The sequence below is a fragment of the Orycteropus afer genome, unplaced genomic scaffold (assembly GCF_000298275.1).
Source record: "Orycteropus afer afer isolate SDZICR_OR568_19922 unplaced genomic scaffold, OryAfe1.0 scaffold00142, whole genome shotgun sequence".
NCBI lineage: Eukaryota > Metazoa > Chordata > Mammalia > Tubulidentata > Orycteropodidae > Orycteropus > Orycteropus afer.
This window is the reverse complement of record NW_006921729.1, coordinates 3,604,991-3,624,202: the sequence shown is the minus strand read 5'-3', so window position 1 is coordinate 3,624,202 and position 19,212 is coordinate 3,604,991. Positions and strand designations below refer to the sequence as shown.

The 19,212-nt window shown below is 44.4% G+C and overlaps 1 protein-coding gene across 1 annotated transcript in view; it reads right to left on the bottom strand.

The window, feature by feature from the left end:
• Positions 1-15,287: 15,287 nt before the first annotated feature.
• The window catches only part of EXOG (exo/endonuclease G), a 32,361-nt gene continuing 28,436 nt past the window's right edge, over positions 15,288-19,212 (bottom strand). The window contains exon 6 of the mRNA XM_007945710.2: positions 15,288-15,749. Coding sequence (XP_007943901.1) covers positions 15,288-15,749 — 462 coding nt within the window. The remainder of the gene's footprint in view (positions 15,750-19,212) is intronic.

The following is a 19,212-nucleotide window of genomic DNA, read 5'->3' as shown; positions in this document are numbered from 1 at the left end:
TAGCGCATGGACTGCACAAGCTCCGTAAGATACAAGTTCCCTGCAACTGCTGAAGCAGCACACTTACCTCATGTCGCTGGTGACAACATTGGCTTCTGTGTCGGCAGTGTAGACAACTGTAAAGCTGGCCTCTGAGCACCGAGGTGGTCTCAATCCACTTGTATTTATTTTTCTATTAGCCAATTTACATGACATATCCAGTCTCTCTCGAGGGAACTTCACTTTCTGCTTTACTTGTTTAAAAAACAAGATAGAGGTTAGGGCCTACCTAGCACTGTTGCCATATCACTCATCACAGAGTTCAGCCCAAGCTACCAGAAGACAGCACTGCTCCCTTAAAGTCCAGGGGAGGGAAGAGGGCCCCCTCTTGACTAATTTCTAGGTGATGCTGTGAAACCATGTTTCTATATAACCCTGTATGTAACCATTTTTAAGTATGTAGCCATTTTGCAATATGCCTTGGCATTTACCACACGCTTTAGTGCTTTAGTTACTGGAAAAACCACTAGGAGTCCTGACTACCCCCACCTCATCGATACTCCCTAGCGACAAACTGGAAAAACCACAAGGAGTCCTGACTACCCCCACCTCATCGATAGTCCCTAGCATACTCCCTGGCAACAACCAATCAGTAAATAGCAAGAAAATACCTTACCTAAAATAGTTAGAAATGGCAGTCTGCGGCTTTGGCCCCCAAGACAGAGCCAACCAAGTAGGAACAACCAGCAACTTGAAAAATGTCAACCAATCCTGTAATTTTCTGATTGAAACTTCCTCATTTGTACTGTAACCCCTATAAAAACCCTGTTACCCCTGAGTTAGGGGCTCTCAATCCTGAACCGCTGCATCGGTGACGGTTGAGGGTCCGAGCTCGAGCTTGAATAAACAACCCCTATGCTTTTGCAGTGGAATCGGCTCCTTGGTGGTTTTTGGGGATGCAAGACCTGGGCGCAACAATGCTTCCGTGTATCACCACAGGCTCCAACTGAGGACACAGGAATAATCTCAGTATGGCAGAGTCTCTGGAACAATAAGTCTGACAGTAAGCTCAGGTCAGCCTTACCTCATGAAACACAGGTGGGCCCTTGTAAACCCCAGTCACCACCCTGTTATTGTTGTGTGCTGTTGAGTCTATTCCAACTCCTAGAGACTCTGTAGGGTAGAATAGAACGGCCCCATAAAATCTTCTAATCTTTAATCTTTTTGGAAACAGATCACCAGGTCTTTTCTCCACAGGGTGGCTGATGGGTGTGAACCAAACTTTTAGAGCCAAGCGCTTAGCCACTGTGCCATCACCAGGACTCCTTAATTACAACCCTAAGCTCTCATGTTCCTCAAGATAATTTTATTTCAGAAGTACCACAGCCCAGGCCTTTGTTATAGCCACCCCACTCCTTCCCAACAGATCTCCTAACTTCCAATCTCAGGCAGCAGCAGCTGGATGTTGTTTTCTTCCTTCCCAGATGTTCTGGGTTCTTATGTAAATTGCTTTGTATACTAGGAATCTCAGGGAAAGGAAGCCTTAAATCTGGTCTCAAAACAGTTAACTAACTCCAAGCAGGAGATCAAGGCTCCCCATTCACCCTACATTTGCATAACTAAGAAAAAAATGTTCAAGTGACCTTTACTGGACACAGAAGATCTTTCTCTTCAGTAATTTTCTTTTAGACTGTACCTGCTACCTACGGATCATGCACAGTTGACAGCACTAGCATTTAAATCCCCCCAATGGTTCCCAGAGCCTTGAGGAGATGTATTTGGGGAGCAGATCACCAATAACACCCCCATGCTCAACCTCAGTATAAGCTATGGTTTGCGTGCTTTTCATGAAGGAAAAGAAAAATTTCCAGGTGGAAATCTTCCAAATGTGTCTCCCCAATCACCTTGTCACCAGATTGTTCTAGGCAAAAAAAACTTTCTTGTAAATTATCTTTGCCTTTGGCTGCTCACACACAAAGGTCACATAGTTGTCTGCCTCTGATATCACACACGGGGCTGGGGAAATGGTTTCAGAGGTTCCCACAGCTGGAAACTCCAGAGGAATGCTGACCAAGAAAGGGGAGATGAGGTCAGGATGAAGACAAAAAGGAAGAAACATTCCACAGAGAGAAAAGAAACAGAAGAAGAGGCCCAGACAGCAAGAGACTCTCTACCTAGGTCATCGTACTCCATTTTCTCTCTTCGGCCACCAGTATTTCAAATACCAGCAGAGTCACCCATGACTGAAAGGTCTCAATAGAGCTTCCAGACTAAGACAGACTAGGAAGAAAAGCCTGGAGAGCTACTTCCAAAAGCTGGCCAATGAAAACCTTATAGATACAACAGAATACTGTCTAAGATACTGCTGGGAGATGAGCTTCCTAGGTTGGAAGGTACTACATGAAAGCTGCACAATGGACACAAACATACCAGTGATTATGAAGATGGAGCAGGACTAGGCGATAGTTCATTCTGTTCTACATCAGGTCACCATGAGTCAAACTTGATGGCAACTAAAAGCAACAACTCCTAAGCTGCATTTTCTTCAGTGCTCCCTCCACCATCACATCCACATGAACAATTCAAATGGTCAACTAAAAGCAGTAGCACACCAGTATCAGTATGCACACCCAGCACCTAACTGTCCAGTGAAAGGAGCTAGGACTCCTTGGAGAAATGGGTGACTGAGGGCTGGAGCAGTGGAAATATAAGGTGAGCCTGAAACACCATGTTGTGTCAGAAAGTAAGAAATTGTTTGAGGAATGATGGAGACACACCAAAAGACACAGGAGCCAGTCTGAATGGGCCAACTAGTAAGTTTAGAAGGAATGATGGAACAGACATCATCAATGGATGAATACTAGTGGGTAAAAGTTGGATGAGGAACATAGTCTCAAAGTATCCCCCCATAATTATCTATTGATTAGAAAATACCAACACTACAATGAGGGAACTTGGCAGACACTATCCAAATCAAGTGATCAAAGATAACATCTCCAATAAATGGAAAATTGGACATTTATGTGCCTCCTGATGTGATGCCCTGAGGATAAGCACCTACTTTGTAGCAATGTTGCCAAAAATGCATAACCTGAAATTATGAGGAGGAGGCATCAAACACAAGTTGAGTGACCTCTTCTACAAAATAACTGCCCTATACTTTTCAAAAATGTCAAGTTCATGAAACACAAAGACTGAGGAACTCTTCCAGAATAATGGAGACTGAAGGTATATGACAATTAAATGAGATGGGGGACTATGGAACAGAAAATAAAGTAGGCATAAAAGGGATAAGATTGCAATTGATGAAATTTGAATATGGACTGTGGATTAGGTAACAATATCATATCAATGGTAAATTTTCTGATTTTAACATTGTACTGTAGTGTAAGAGAATATACTTGTTCTTAAATGTACACACTGAAATATTTAGGGAGTGAAAAGCCAAAATGTCTTAAACCATCTCTCAAATGATTTAGAACAAAATGTGTGTGTGTGTCTGTGTGTGTGTATACCACCATAGATATAGATATAGATATAGATATAGATATAGATCTCCAAACCAAAACCAAACTCACTGCCATTGAGTCGATTCCAACTCATAGTGATCCCCTTTGGGTTTCCAAGGTAGTAAATCTGTATGGAAGTAGATTGTCCTGTCTTCCCTCCATGGAGTGGCTGGTGGGTTTGAACCATCAACCTTCTGGTTAGCAATAAAATGCCTTAGTTACTATGCCACCAGAGCTCCATACACACACACACACACACACACACACAAGGAACTCTGGTGGCATAGTGGTAAAGTTATTTGTCTGCTAACCAAAAAGTTGGTGGTTCGAATCCACCAGCCATTCTGCAGAAGAAAGATGAGGCAGTCTGCTTCCATAAAGGTTTACAGCCTCAAAAACCCAATGGGCATCGCTATGAGTCAGAATCGACTTGATGTCAGTGAGTTTCAGTTTCTCTCTCTCTCTTTCTAATCTATTAGAGTATTTACAAAGACAGTGGTAGTTCAGTGGTAGAATTCTTGCCTTCCATGCAGGAGATCTTGGATGGATTCTTGTCAGTGGAGGCTTGTGGGTTGCTAGGATGCTGAACAAGTTTCATCAGAGCTTCCAAATAAAGATGGAGTAGGAAGAAAGGCCTGCCAATCTACTTGTGAAAATCAGCCAGTGAAAACCCTGTGGATCACAATGGTCCAATCCACAACCCATCATGGGCATGGCGCAGGACCAGGCAGTGTTTTCTTCAGTTGTGCATGGTTTCCCTGAGCTGGGTGCTGACTCAAACGGCAGCTACCACCACCTCCAAAACATACTCACATACACACACACATACAGAATATGAAGAAAAGAGTAATAGAATAAATGGACAAAATGTAAATAACTAGTGAATCTGCAAAAAGAGCACATGGGAATGTCTTGCAACTTTCTGGTAGGTTTGAAACTGCATTAAAATTTATAAAACCAATAATAATAATAACCAATAGTTACCTAGTGTTACCTCTGTGCCAGGCACAGTTCAAAATACTTTACATGTATTAACTCATTTGATGCTTACAACCATCCTACAAGGAACATGATACTATCATGACCTTTGTCACCTTCATTTTAAACATTGGGAAACAGGCACAGTAACAACAGCAGCCAGCTTACCCAAGTGCTTCCACTTGGTGAGGTGGCAGAGCTAGGTTTGACCCCCTGCAGCCTAGCCCCAGAGCCTGTGTCTTAGTCAGTGTGCTCTGTGACCTCATTGGCTGTCCCAACTGAGATAGGACGCTCACAGAGGTGGACAAGCACACCCTTACACACAAGCACACACATGATACATCTGCCTGGTACAGAATAGCTATAACCTGAGAATCAAAACAATCTTTAGGCTGAATGCAGAGAAAGAGAGCTTTGCTGAATGTAAAAGGAAGGGCAGAGTTTGGTGTTTCAGAGTTTGGGGGCCCTGGGAGGTAGAGAGGTGGGGATAGGACAAAGACTGTTCTACCCTGGAGGGTCTCCTGTAGTCTCTGCTCAGTCCCATTGGTCTTGCCCTTCCCCTCCCTAGAGCTCCAAGCATTTCTCCCTCGTGCCCACAAGTCTAGAAACGGGGGTTTCTGGCCTTGGCCTCTGGTGAACAGCAGCCAGGACCTTAGAGGAAAGAGGGTAAGTGCAAACAGAGCAGTGGCCCGAAAGCTAGAGTTGGGGGAGGAAGACTGAAAATTAATAGTCACAGGGACAGAGGACACAGGGTGAGGGGAGGAGACCATGGGACCAGCCATTGAGGTGTGCCCACGATAAGCACCGGGTGGGTGTGCCAGTCCCAGAGACAGCAGTCATTGTGGGAACAGGCCGGGGTGGTAAGGAGAAGGGTTGGCCATCTTTCTTAGTGCTTTGCCAGAAAGGGCTCTGGGAAGCCTGGTCCCTGACAACCCCCAAGAAAGCAGAGGCCACGTGAGACAAAGACAAGGTCTCCAAGTCAGGGGCTAAGTGTCAGGGGAATGCTTGGCTGATGGGCCTGCCTGGTCTGGTCGGGAGAGGGGGCAGGGGAGGGAGAAGTGGCATAGACCTCCGCCATCCCTTGCCCTCCCTGCTGCAGGGCCTGTCACAAGGCGGCAGTGGCTCACACCTGCTTATCAGGGCTGGGGTGTGGAGAGGGTGTCACGGACAGGAGATAGGGCTGGGACAGGGCTGTCTGCACTGGCCCTGCTCTGCCTCCCTCATTCACACCTCCTCAGAGGCCCCTCAGCCCACTCATCCCTGCGGCCTCCAGCCTGCCCCAATGTGCCTCCCTCTGCAAACCATCCCTGCGGGTGGCCTTCATGTTCTGCCCTGAACCGTTAGAAGATACCAAATGAGAAGGCACTCTGGAGACCATCTATCCAACCCCCTATTTTACAGACAGGGAAACTGAGGAGGAGATGCCACTTACTGAGAATCATACCACAGACACAGGAGGCAGGAATAGAAGCCCTGAACCCCAAACACTTCAGGGCCTGGGGACCCTGAGGGCAGGGTCCCAAAATTGTAGAGAAGAGGGGGTGAAGGATACATTGATCCCTGAGGAGCATCAATCTATTCAAGCTTTGGCATCCTGTAGGGAGAGAGGGCACAAGCACATCATATGTGCCTGGGCCTCACATACCTTCACTAAGTAAGATCCTCCCAGGTAAAGGCTTTTCCATCTCTTCCCCCAGACTGGGTCTCCTCTTCCTTGGGTCTGCCTGGCAATGAATGGCAAAGGGTCAAAGTCTCCCTCTGAAGGATGGGCAGGGTATGGGCAAGGAGGTGTTCAGGGCACAGAGTACATAATTAGGAGGCTAAAGGAGAAGTTAGGGACCCTTCATGACTGGCGGTAGGGAACTAACTGTGTATTGGTTTCTTAGGGCTGCAGTAAGAAGATGTCACAAATCAGGTGGCTTATAAGAATGAAAATTTGTCTCACAGTTCTGGAGGCTAGAAGTCCAAATCAGGGTGTCAGCCACATTGATCCCTTCTTAGGGCTCTGACGGAGAGTCTGTTCCATGCCTCTCTCCCAGCTCCTGACGACTCCCAGCAATCCCTGCCATTCCTTGGCTTACGAGTCTGCCTCCTCCAATCTCTGCCTCCATTGTCACATGGCCATCTTCCCTCTGGTGTCTCTCTGGATTTCTTCTCCTCTTGTGTAAAGCCACCACTCATATTGGAGTAGGACCCATCCTACTCCATTACGACCTCATGTTAACTGACAGTGCCTTCAAAGACTGGTTTTCAAACAAGGTCACATTCACAGGTATCAGAAGTTAAGACTCTTTTTTTGGACATAATTCAATCCACAACAAGAGCTAAAAGATTTGTCCTGCCTGGTAGCCTAAGAGAATGGAGCTCTTGTGGCATAGTACCTAAGACATTTGACTGTTAACCAGAGGTTTGCAGCTCAAACCTACTAGCCACTCTGCAGAAGAAAGCAATCTACTTCAAGATTTATTGCCTCAGACACCCATTGGGGGTTGCTATCAATTGGAATTGACTCTATGGCAGTGGGTTTGGTTTTTTGGGTGGCCTCAGAAGCAGCCGGGAGCACTGGTGGCATAGTGCCTAAGACATTTGATTGCTAACCTTCCGGTTCGCACCAGTGGTTCAAAACCCACCAGCCACTCCTCAGAAGGAAGACTGGGCAATATACTTCTGTAGAGATAGCGCCTTGAAACCCAAGGAGGGGTCACTATGAGTCAAAATTGACTCGCTGGCAGTGAGTTTGGTTTTGTTTTGATTTTAAAAAGCAGCCAGTTGGGTTGCACAGAAGGCAGGGGCCCAGGGCTTCTTGCTCTGTGAAATCCCCTTCCCATACTCCAGTGGGGGTGGTTTGACAAACTCAAGACCTGCCACTGTCCCCATCCCAACCTTAGAGTACATCTGAGTAGAAAGAACTTCCAGCATCACCAGGGGCAGGACATTTCATCTCGTGCCTGTGGGGGAACTGAGGTCGGAAGAGGGAGAGAAGGGAAATAATTCCAAGATCCTTGGCTGGGGGTAGGGAGAGGGTGGGGTTTCACACTTGCACACAGCTGGAAGACCTAATTTTAGTTTTCCTCCCTCAGGACCAAATGTGCAAAAGCATATTCTACCTCTTAGCTTCCAGGGTGCCTCTTCCCACCAGGGTGGCTGCCTCAGATCACAGACCAGACCCCGTGGAGCCTGACATAGGGTGCCCTGGGCAAGTGCCAAGAGAATCCAGGAATGCTATAAACTATGCTCAGCCCCAGGTGTATTCTTGCCACAGGCCCACTGCTCTGCTCCACACAGGCCTACTTCAACCACATTTCCAGGGCTCCAGCGGAAGACATAGAAACCAACATGTGTCTTCCCTCCTTCTGAGACGCCCCCACCGCCTTTCTCATTCCGTCTTTAGCTGTCTAACTGGCCCCTGCAGGAGAACTGACCCCTCAGCCAGGCCCTGGTCCTTACCCTGGATCCCGGACCCCCATAGGGAGAGGGAGCATACTGGCACTCAAGCAGAATCAGCTTTCCCGACTTCTTGCAATCACTTGTTGACTGACTCCAAAACTTTTCTTGAGCAACTGCTATTTGTAGAGCCCTGTGAGGGCTCCATGAAGGAGTAGACTTCATTATGGCTCCAGGGAGTTAGTAGGGCATTTTAGGGTTAAGATGAGCATATGCACAAGTGACTCAGTTACAAGGCAAACTAAAATAATGGCAATAACCTTGAGGGGTAGGGAGTAAACATTAGACTGGGTGCCAGAAAACCTTAGGGAAAGACATAAATTCCTGGCGTCTAAGTTTCCTCATGTGTGAACTGGAATGAACAGCATCAATTTGAAGTGTAGGTGGAATGAGCTCTGATGTGAAAGCTTGTTGCAAACTGTAAAGCACTGGCATGGTCAAAGGTCCACTATAAAAAGTGTTAGGATTTGGAGAGAGAGAGATAACTGCTTCCACCTGGTCCACAGCTGAACACCTTCACTTTTTCAGGACAAGATGACCTACCCAAGGAACCACAGTAATTGGCTACCGTTTCTAAGGGCTTACCAGGTAGCATAAGATCTGTTGCTGTTGAGTTGATTCCAATCCATGTGTTACAGAGTGGAACTGCTCCATTTCTTGGCTGTAAGCTTTATGGAAGCATGCCAAGCCTTTCTTCCACAGCACCCCTGGGTAGGTTTTAACCATCAATGTTTAGGTTAGTAGTCAAGCACAAATTGCTTGTACCACCCAGAGACAACCAAGCAGCATATGTTATTTTATTCAATCTTCAAACACTCTCACAGGTTATTATCAGCTGGCTCCCAAATGAAGAACCTGATTCAAAAGGATGAAGTCAGTTGCTCAAGGCTGCCCAGCTGCTAAGTGGGAAGATGGGATGGGGACCCAAGTGTGCCTCACCACATATGGGCAGGTGTTCAGAGCATGGGGCCAGCCATGCTGTGGGGATTCTCTCTGTCTGAGAGTGATTCACAGGCAAACTGTGATGGCGACTCATTTCTGCGATGTGAAACTAACTTAGTGTTGTTTTTCTTTTAAAAGAAACAGAAAAGAACTGAACTTAACAGAACATGTCAGAATGTATTGTTGTTCTATGAAATGTGTGTGTTGGGTGAGTGTGTGCAGCGGGTTGCTTATAATATGAATTTCTTATCAAAGGGATCTTCCTTGACTCTGTCTTGTCCAATGTTTTCAGCCAACAAATTGAAGACTTGTTTACCCAATCTGCAATCTCAAAGCTGGGAGGCACAGCTAACATGTCAGGCGGCCAAATCAAGACCATCCAGAATGTGAACTCATTTGCAGATGGGCAGCAACTGCAATAAGATGAAATCTTAGCAGTTGGGCAAACAGATAATCCCACGTTTGGGTTTTAAAAACTGACTATGTATATTATGATGGGAAAGTGATTTGACAGATCATGTAAAAAATACCTGGAGGCGTTAGTTGAAGTAAGTTCCACATGAATCCATGGTACAGTCAGAAAAGTAGAGTGTCCCTAAAAAGGGAGGCCAATGCTCCCCACTCAATTCAGCACTCCTCTCACCAAGTCCTGAACGTTTTGCCCAGATGTGATGCCAAACCAGGAAGGCATAGAAAGGCATGAAAGCTATGAGCACAGGAGCATGAAATGAGAGGCCCGGATGTCACCAAGTGTCATCTCTCTAAAGGCCTATCAGGTGAAAGTAGATGCCAACCAGTTTTGTGGAGCTTGCTGTGGTAATTAGAGCCAGTCATTGATGGGTAGGAGTTACAGGGAATACTTCAGCTGAATTTGATAAAGCCCTACTATGAAAGAAATTGGGTGCCGGAGGGCCCAACGAGATGTAAGTTCTCCCTTAGAGAAACTTAAAAGCTCAAAGATCTTCTATCTGAAGTGGGATCCTGTCCAGGGAATGTGTGTTGGGGGAGGGTATGGGCAGAGTACGGAACAGTCTGATTTCAACTCCTGGTTAACCACCAGAATAACCAGGGTTGTTTTAAAAAAATAAATTCCAGGCTCACATCAGACCTACTGAATCTATATCTCCAAGGGTGGGGCGAGAGAATCTGAATGATTCTGAAGCTTGTCAGACTGATTGTTCTAGATTAGAAGCAACAAAGTAACAACATGGAATAGGTGAACCTTGATTGATACCTGGATTTAAAAAAGGTAGAAAAGACATTTTGGGACTACTTCACCACATTTTAATATAAACTGTTTAAGGAGATGGGAGGGAAAATAGATGGTTAATAGACAGGTGTTGATATGGGCAAAGGAAAAAGCAATATAACAAAAGCACATGAATAGCACAATATCATTAAGGAAAAGACACGGAGTGGTGCACAAGAGGTACAGACAAAGGTAAATACTACTGATACACAATACTGCATTATCAGTAACAGCAAACACTAATGTATGGGTGGATACATAGGTAAAGACACAAGAAGATCAGGTATGGACAGGTGAAGGGGAATATATCCATGACCATACATAGGTCTGTCAGGCGATATTACTACATACGCATTTGTATGTGCTATAAAAGTGTCCATATGCAATATAAAGCTAACATGGGGCAAAGTTAGGACAACTTCTTAGCCACAATGAAGCACCTTGAGAGAGTGAGTCACCGGGTGTGTGGGCTTGGGACCATGGTCACAAGGAACATCAAGCTCAATTGGCACCACATAGTACACAAAAAATACTGTCCTACATTTCACTTTGGTGAGTACTGACTGGGGTCTTGAAAACTTGTGAACAGCCATCTAAAATACAACAATTGGTCTCTACTTGTCCAGAATAAAGAAGAATGAAGAAAATCAAAGATGCATGGAAACAGTTAGTCCAAAGGGCGAATGGACCTGTATAACCCTGAGACCAGAAAGAATGAGATAGTGCCTGGCTACCAATGTTGACCACTCAGAAAGGGATCAAAACTGGAGATCCTGAATAGAGTGGGAGAAAAATGTGGGACAAAATTCAAAAACATAAAAAAGACCATGTTTACCGGTCAGATAGAGGCTGGTGAAACCCACAGGACTATGCCCCCAAATCGGCTTTGGGTCTGGAATTGAACTCACTCCTGTGGCTTAACTCTCAGCCAAATAATAGACAGGCCTACGAGCTGAACAACTACACCAGGGAGATGCCCTCCTTAGAATAATAAACGATGGGAGATCAGAGGGGCACCATTTGTTCTGGGAGAAAGGTAGGAAGGCAGAAATGCACAGGCAAGGACACAGGGAAAGGGTAACCACAGGGAGCAAGTGGGAAGAGAGCTGTTACACTGTGCAGATTGTAATCAGTGTCACAAAGCAAAATATGTATGAACTGTTGAATATAAAATGAATCTGCTTTGTAAAATTTACCCAAATCAGTTAAAAAAAAAAAAAGAAAGAAAGAAAAAGAAGAACTATTTATTAGGTGATACTGATTTCTTGCTACTTTTCTTAGATGTGATACAGTACTTTGGAAATATAAGAGAATATCCTTATTGTTAAGCAATACAAGCAAAGTATTAAGAAGTGTCATGTCTACATCCTTCTGTTTTAAAAACAATGGCTTACTTTAAAATGGTTCAGGGCAAAGAGTAAAGTGAATGAGGCAAAATATTGGAGGATGTAAGGTTCATTTTATCATCCTTTCAACTCTTCTGTAGAGTTGATGTTTTTCAAAATTTCAGGATGTGGGTAAAATAAAGCTACGTAGGATATTCTTGTCTGAGGCAACCTGAGGCCCACTGGATGAGATAACCTTTGCGTTCTCTCTAGCCTGAGAGCCCAGAGCCTGAAGTCTGAGTGTATGGGTTTTTGTGGTTTTACCAAGCTGGAAGGAAGGTGTGAATTTGGGTGGTGTCACAGCTGAGAATCCAAGTCCCACGTTGCAGCCTTAGGCCACAGTGACCCCTAGAGGTGCTCTGTGCACTCAAGGTCAGACCAGCCCCTAGGCCACCCTGGCATGCTTAGAACACTCAGCAGTAGCCCACCCACCATATTCACCACTGCTCTGAATTATACAGGGCCCAGGTCAAACGTGGCTCACCTCCTTGACCCCTCTGATGATCTGGGGTTCAATCCCTGAGAGTGCACCTGAACTGGAAAAATAAACACTATCTCTCATTGAGCCCTGGTGGAGCAATATGGTTAAGTGCTCGGCTGCTGACTGGAAGGTCAACCATTTGAACTCACCAGCAGTTCTTTGGGAGAAAAAGACCTGGCGATCTGCTCTCATAGATTATAACCTAAGAAACCCTATGGGGCAGTTCTATTTTGTCACATTGGGTCACTGAACGGGAATCAAGTCGATGGCACACAACAAAAGGTCCCCTGAGAGACTATCTCCATAAATAAGGACATCCAGAAAAGCAGGTCTGATTGAGAGGCTGGGTTTGGAGGCAGGAAGGAGTTTCCTGTGCCCAACAAGGGACCACCCCTGATCAGCCATACAGAATGAATTAGGAGAAACAAGGAGGAAGGTGGTGTGCTAAGGGGGCCTCAGGGAGGGAAGGGCACAGGAATGAGGAAGTTGTTGTTGGTTGTTGCTATATGCTAGCAGGGCCAAAACAGCAGTGCCTGGGGGCAGCGATGGATTGGGGTGGCCTGGATGCCTGAAACTCATGGAGTTGCTGTCATTGACACCTATGTACTCACAGGGATGAGAGGAGGGTCTATACAGGCACACAGCTGAATGGCCAGTCTCATTCCCAGGGAAAGCCCAGCTCTGCAGGAAACCATGTCCTCCAGATTAGACTGCTTCTTTATGCTGTTCCCTCCTTCAAAGGCCTGAAGGAGGGACAGAGGTTTTCAGGTGTTTTAAAGCCAAGATATGAAGGGCAGAATTGCTAGCAGGTGTGGAAGGGGCCAGCACACCCATTCTCCATTGCGACCCAGTTAAATATTGGGAAGTCTCACCATGTAAGAGGTCACTGGGGGTGGAGAAGGATCAGGGAGTATGTAAGTCACCCCACCCACAGACAGGGTTTCTAGCAGCAGAGGCCAGCAGTTCCTCCGGAGGGGCCTTCCTCTAATTGAGGGACTCTGAGGGTAAATGGCACAGAAGGCAGCGACCCAGGCTCAGACTTGAGTTGAGTTGGATCCAGATGGTGATGTGCTCAGGTTTGCAAAATGAGGAGCTTTCCTGATCAGAAGGACTTAGCTGATGCCAGGTATACGCTGCATCCGAGCTCAGAATAGTCAACGACCACACTGAGAAACGCTGAAGTGATCTGAACCAGAGGAAAATTCTAAGCTCTATCCAGTAGTCACCTTTTAAATCCAGGCTTTGGGAGACTCTTAATAAAAGTGTTGAGCCAGCACTTTGAGCATCGCTGTTGCTCACTGACAAGATTTTTCATATGAAAGTTAGAACTGGGAGAATGCATGTTTGTATTACAATCGTTTATCTTTATTTTCCACAATGACTAGGTAGCATGTTCATATGAAAGAAAAAAAAAATCTAAGACACTTTAATTAGACTTGGGGGAAGGAGCTGGGGGTCACTTCTAGAGGTAGGAGTAAGTATCCAGGCCTTTTTCATCAAGAACCATCCTTCAGGCTCTTGGAGAAACACCCAGGCCCACCATCACCTCTCCACTGAAGAGAAAAAGTAACAGATTTTTTGGTCACAGTGACATTTTGTTTCTTTATCCCTTGAGTACTGGCACAAGCTAATGGGGAAGTGTGATAGACAGAATGGTACTAATCAGGCTACTCTGTTCTGACCCCCAACTTCTTTTTTTTCCAAATAAAGGAGAGCAAGGTGAATCATTACCATCTTACCTTCATCTTAAAGCCTTGGCATTTCTGTTACAAACACAAAACCACCACAAAACTTGCTATTGTAATGTTGCTTAGAAAGACAGCACAGTGGTAGGACATACTGAGATGAGATCTTATGGCCTGAAGACATTCCACTGCCTCTGGTGGCATAGTGCCTAAGGCATCTGACTGCTAAGCAGAAGGCTGGCAGTTCAAACCCACCAGCCACTCCTCGGAAGGAAGATGGGGCAATCTACTTCCGCAGTGATAGCACCTTGGAAACCCAGGGGCGGGGGTCACAATGAGTCGTATCCGACTGCACAGCAGTGAGTTTTATAGTTATGATAGATCATGAAGGGATCCCATGTGAACCCAAACCTAGACATCTGGCTCAAAAAAAGTCTCCATTTCCCTAAGAGATGATCTGTGTCTTTGGGTCTGTGGCGTTAAGCACCACCTGCTCTATGCTGGCCAGGGAGGCAAGTATAAAGACAAGTAAGTCATGAGTTGATGACCTTGTGAGCACAGTCCCATCAAGCCTCCTTATTCTCTGGGAACAACAAATTCACCTGGAAAGTAAGGAACACATCAATTGTGCACCATTTGGTCACTAAAAGAATTGTACCCCTGGAGGCAAACAGAGACTGATTAACCCCATAAAGTGTTGTCTTCTAACGTAGAATAACTACTGTGATTGTTTCTTCCCAAAGAACCAGGAGGCGTCAAGTCAGAGGACATTAAGTCCCTCTGGTTCCCCTGGCAGAGAAGAAACCAGACCTTTCTTACCAAACAGGCTTCTTACCAGGAGGACAGATATCCATGGAAACAAATACGTATGTCTGAGTCAAAAGCCTCAAAGTCAGGGAAGAGATTTTAATCTATCTCTTGCTTTCTTCTCTTAGCCCTGTGTTCCTCATACCTCGAGTGGCTTCTTTGGAACATGAACCATGGGTAAATTATTTAAGCTCTCCAAGCCTCTATTTCCTCATGGATAACATGGGGATTAGTTGTATTTACCTTGTAGGGTCACTGTGAGACAATACACATAAAGGACTGAGCTTGGGATATAGAGCACACTAAGGGAGCAGAAAATGTAGCTGTTGAGTGCTTCCATATGGACATAACTAGAGGAGCAGCAGGCCCATGAGAGGAGAAATAAGAAACAAATACATACATGTAGATAGGGCAGTATATAGAGATTTCAAAAAGTCATCTCCAATATCAACATAGGTCCTACAGAAAGAAAATGCACAATAATGGGTTCCAAGACGATGGAGGAGATACATCAAAGACAATATATAATTTGGAGCCACTACATCCAGAGGGACACAAACAGCATCATGTTGTATACAGTCCTCTTATGAACCTGACACAAGATCAGCACTTGATCTGCAGGTGTAGCACCTTCCTTAATGGTTCCCAAAGCTAACTATACAATCAAATAAAATACTGCAAAAAACTACAGATCTTTCACCTTTTGGGGGGAAATTTCAACTTAAATTTCAGATTCTATCATTTTCTTAAAGCAAACCACTAAAATACATTAAGCTGAAGAGAGCATGCTGCTTTATTACAGATGACCCATGTCTTCCAAGATAAAAATTAGGATGGCTTTCTTTCTTGGGCTTCTGACTGCTCCTTAGCTTTGAGTTTTTCTAGTTTCTTCTCATATATATTAATGAAGTGACTATCTGGTTCAATTCCTGCCTTCTTCAAATTTTCCATGATCTTTTCTAGTCTGAGCACTGTGGAGGCTCCTTCCACCTTTCTTGTGCTCAAGTACAGAGTGAACTCCTGGAAATCCAAGAGCTTACACGTGTCCACGGAGCAGATATTCCTGATATCATTAGTTCTGTCCAACTGAGGAAAGAACACCAGTCCTGACAGCTTCTCTAGGTCCTGGAGGCTCACTTGGAATTCAGTTAACGGAGGTTGGAAGCCAATGGGCTCATTGGGCACCACAAAGGCCCCCAGTGCCAGCGGTTCCGCAGATGTTGGACTTCTGCGAGCCAGGATCACTTTATAAAGGTGTGAGGGGACGGCCACATTGTCCTGCCCAATCACCTAAAAACAAAGCAGCTGTATTAGTGAAGCTAATTTGTGCCAGCAGTTTCTGAAAATGTGCTTAAAAGCAACCACAATCCACCCCCAATGAACTTAAATTCAACTGCCCAAAGTCATTACAAATCAAGATATAGATTCACAGAGAAGATGGACAACTAACAGGTTGATTCTGATCATACCCTTTAAAATCAAGTCACCTCAAAGAGCAGGGATCACATTCTCTGCTGTGATTGTGGGATAAAGGACAGGGAGTGCTATGAGTGAGTCCTAGGTTTTTTAATGGACAAGAAAAACCGTCATTTCCTCTTCATCTCATAATCAGAACTTCTGGTACTCTGAACATCCAGAGGTCAAAACTGCCAATGTGGGCACTCTCAGCTCTAGAAATAAAAATATGGCTTTAGTTTATCAAATTCACTAGGAGCTACACAAATAGCCTTTAGAGAAGGAGCCAGACACATCACATCAGCATTACAATCTTTGGTATCGCCTAAACTGTGGCTCATTTTAAAAATTAAATTAAGTAAATGTAAATGCTGTTTGCTCAGAGTTTTGCACACTCTTGGGCCTGCTACCCAACACAAACTTCGGAATGTATCATCAAATCAAACACTTTGAAAAAGTATCCACATAATGAAGAAGCCTGAGCCAGGGTTAGCCTAGAAAACATAACTTAGTTGCCTGTGTAGATTGGCTATAATAATGAAATAACATTATTATAAAACCTTTTCAAATTTCCTCCCAATTGGCTTAAAAGCCGTATCTGTTTTCTGAAAAAGAAAAAAATGAACATCCATTTCCTTAATGGTCCCCAATAAAATGATATAATCCAACTAAAATATGCTCACGGTATTACTGCCCCTCCCAGGCCCCTCCCTGGTAAGAGTAGGTATTCTTCCCTGATCAGACAGCACTGGCAGCTGTAGGAGTCCCTGTTGGGAACCCAGATAAGGAAGAGGGTTGAGCGCGACAAAGAGGATTTTTTTTCTGCATTTCCCAAGTGCCTACGCACACGGCACACAGCAAGACCTTAGCATGGCCATCTGCTGTCTATCACGTGTGGAGGTCTCACTGCCCAAGACCAACTGCAGTGCTGCAGGAAAGACTCATCCACAGGAATGATTTGTTTCTTTGGACTATCTTTGAAATTACCGAGAATGGTTTGTCAGTGTGCAGTTTAGAGTGAAGTTTACCAAACTATACACTCCATAGCCCCAAAACCACCTTCTGCTGCAAGAACTCATTTACCCAGCTGGGAAAATAAATCTACTCTTCAAAGCAAGTACTAATACTGATGGGTGAACCTATGGAGGTCTACAATTAGGCCACAGATCACCAACAGATGTTAATTCAACAATGCAACTGAGAGTTCCTGATGCTGGCACTGCTCGAAACACAAAAGGAATAAGCTTTAAAGTGGATGCAGCTGGTACCTGCTCTCAAGAAACTTACAATTCAGTGCGGGAGCCAACACCTACATCTTTCATCACAGGCAGAATGTGGTTAGATGCTGATGTAGAGCACAAGCAGCATTAAATGGGTGCAGGAAATTCGGGGACCAGAACCGAGGGAACAGCTGCATACTTCACAGGAGGGAGATGTGTAAATGGGCTTCAAGTGTTCCAGGTGCTAGGTGGGATCGAACATTATAAGCAAATTCCTGGTGCCACCTGGTGGACATCTCCCACCACTGCCACAGAGTTGTAAGACTCCAACTCTTAAGGAGCCTTCCAGACCATTTGTATTTTCATTTTCTCTCCTCATGGACTCCTTGTTTACAAACAAATGGGTATTTTCAAAAATAATAGTTGGTCATGACCATTTCTTGACAACCATAGCTCCTAATCAGGTTTACCGAATTCCAGCCAAAAGCAAAGAAGCCTGACATTTAAAACTCCAGTTTTTCTCATGGAAATATACCATTCCTACTAGGTTTTCAGAAACTCTAACAATAGCCAGAGGATCGCCATTACTACTTTTGAGAAACCCTGTGATACAGAAATGCCTACTAAGAAACAAGTGGTGTGTTTCTTCCATCCATGACCTTTTCACAATATTTCAATGAAGACGGGTAGAAAACTATCCTAGAAATAAGATAAAAATGAAAACTTAGCCAGTCACTATCTTCTCTGTTTCAGTCTGCTCTGTTCTCAGGAAGGAAACATCTTTAACCTAAAACAAGGACCAGTCCTAAATATTCAGAAAACCCCTGAATTTAAGACTTTAAAAAAAAAAAAAAAAAACAACCCACTCCAATATATTTTGGGGCTATCTTTTTGTAGACATATCAACCTGATTAAATTCTCCCTACTTTTGGGAAAACTGGAGGACTTTCAGAAAAAGGTTTCCAGAAAGTATGACGGTACTGAAGCCAAATGGTTCTGTGGCTTGGTAGCCCAGAGATCTGATGGAATCCTGGCTTTGCCTCTACGCTGCAAAGTCACATCCACCTGTATCTTGTTTCCTCATTTATAAAACGGGTAATAACAATAACCATACTGTCTATCTCATGGAATTTTTATGATGCTACAATGACCTATTAGTTTAAAAAATATGTTTTTTAATGCATTTTACTGAAATATAATTTATGTACAGTGAAATACACAAAACTAAAGTGACATGGGTCAGTGCATTTTTTTTTTTTTTTGCAGCGTACCGTCCCCTCCCCTCCCATCCCTGGTAATCAACAAAGAAATTTTCCTTCCATATATAAACCTTTCCTTGACTTTTTACAGTAATGAACTAATACTATATTTGTCCTTTAGTTTAAAAAAGATTTTAAGATCTCTATTGTTGTTGTTATGTGCCATCGAGTCAGACCCGACTCATAGTGACCCCTCCTTGGGTTTCCAAGGCAGTATCACTATGGAAGTAGCTTGCCCAATATTCCTTCCAAGGAGTGGCTGGTGGGTTTGAACCGCCAGCCTTCTGGTTAGCAGTCAAATGCCTTACGCACTATGCTACCAGAGCACCTTAAGATCTCTAACACCTATGTAAAAAGCTCTTTTCGTAGCAGAAGTCAGTCTTCAGGAGATGGAGATAACTGCTTGTGATACAAATGATGGTTTTTGCAAGGGACAGAGGGGATACATGGGATCAAGCAAGATCAGACCAGTTACAGGAAGACTTTCAGGAGAAGGCAGCCTGGGTACAAATAATGTTCCAAAGGACATGAGGGCCTAACATGCATCAAGTCTTCGGTATCAGTCAATTGGCAACAACCTTTTCATGTAAGATTTAGGTGCAAAAATATTTTAGGAAGGAAGCCCTCACTGCTGTTAAATTACTAAAAAGTATTAACTCTCTTGTCAAGATTGTAACAAAAACTGGAAAACAACTGGGAGTGGCTAGAGAATACAACATATATACCAGCCAGAAGTGGCACTCATCACAATCTGAAGTTAGCTTTCTTATGTGCTGCTGGCTCAGCTTGTTTAATTCCAAGACAGAAATGATAATATGC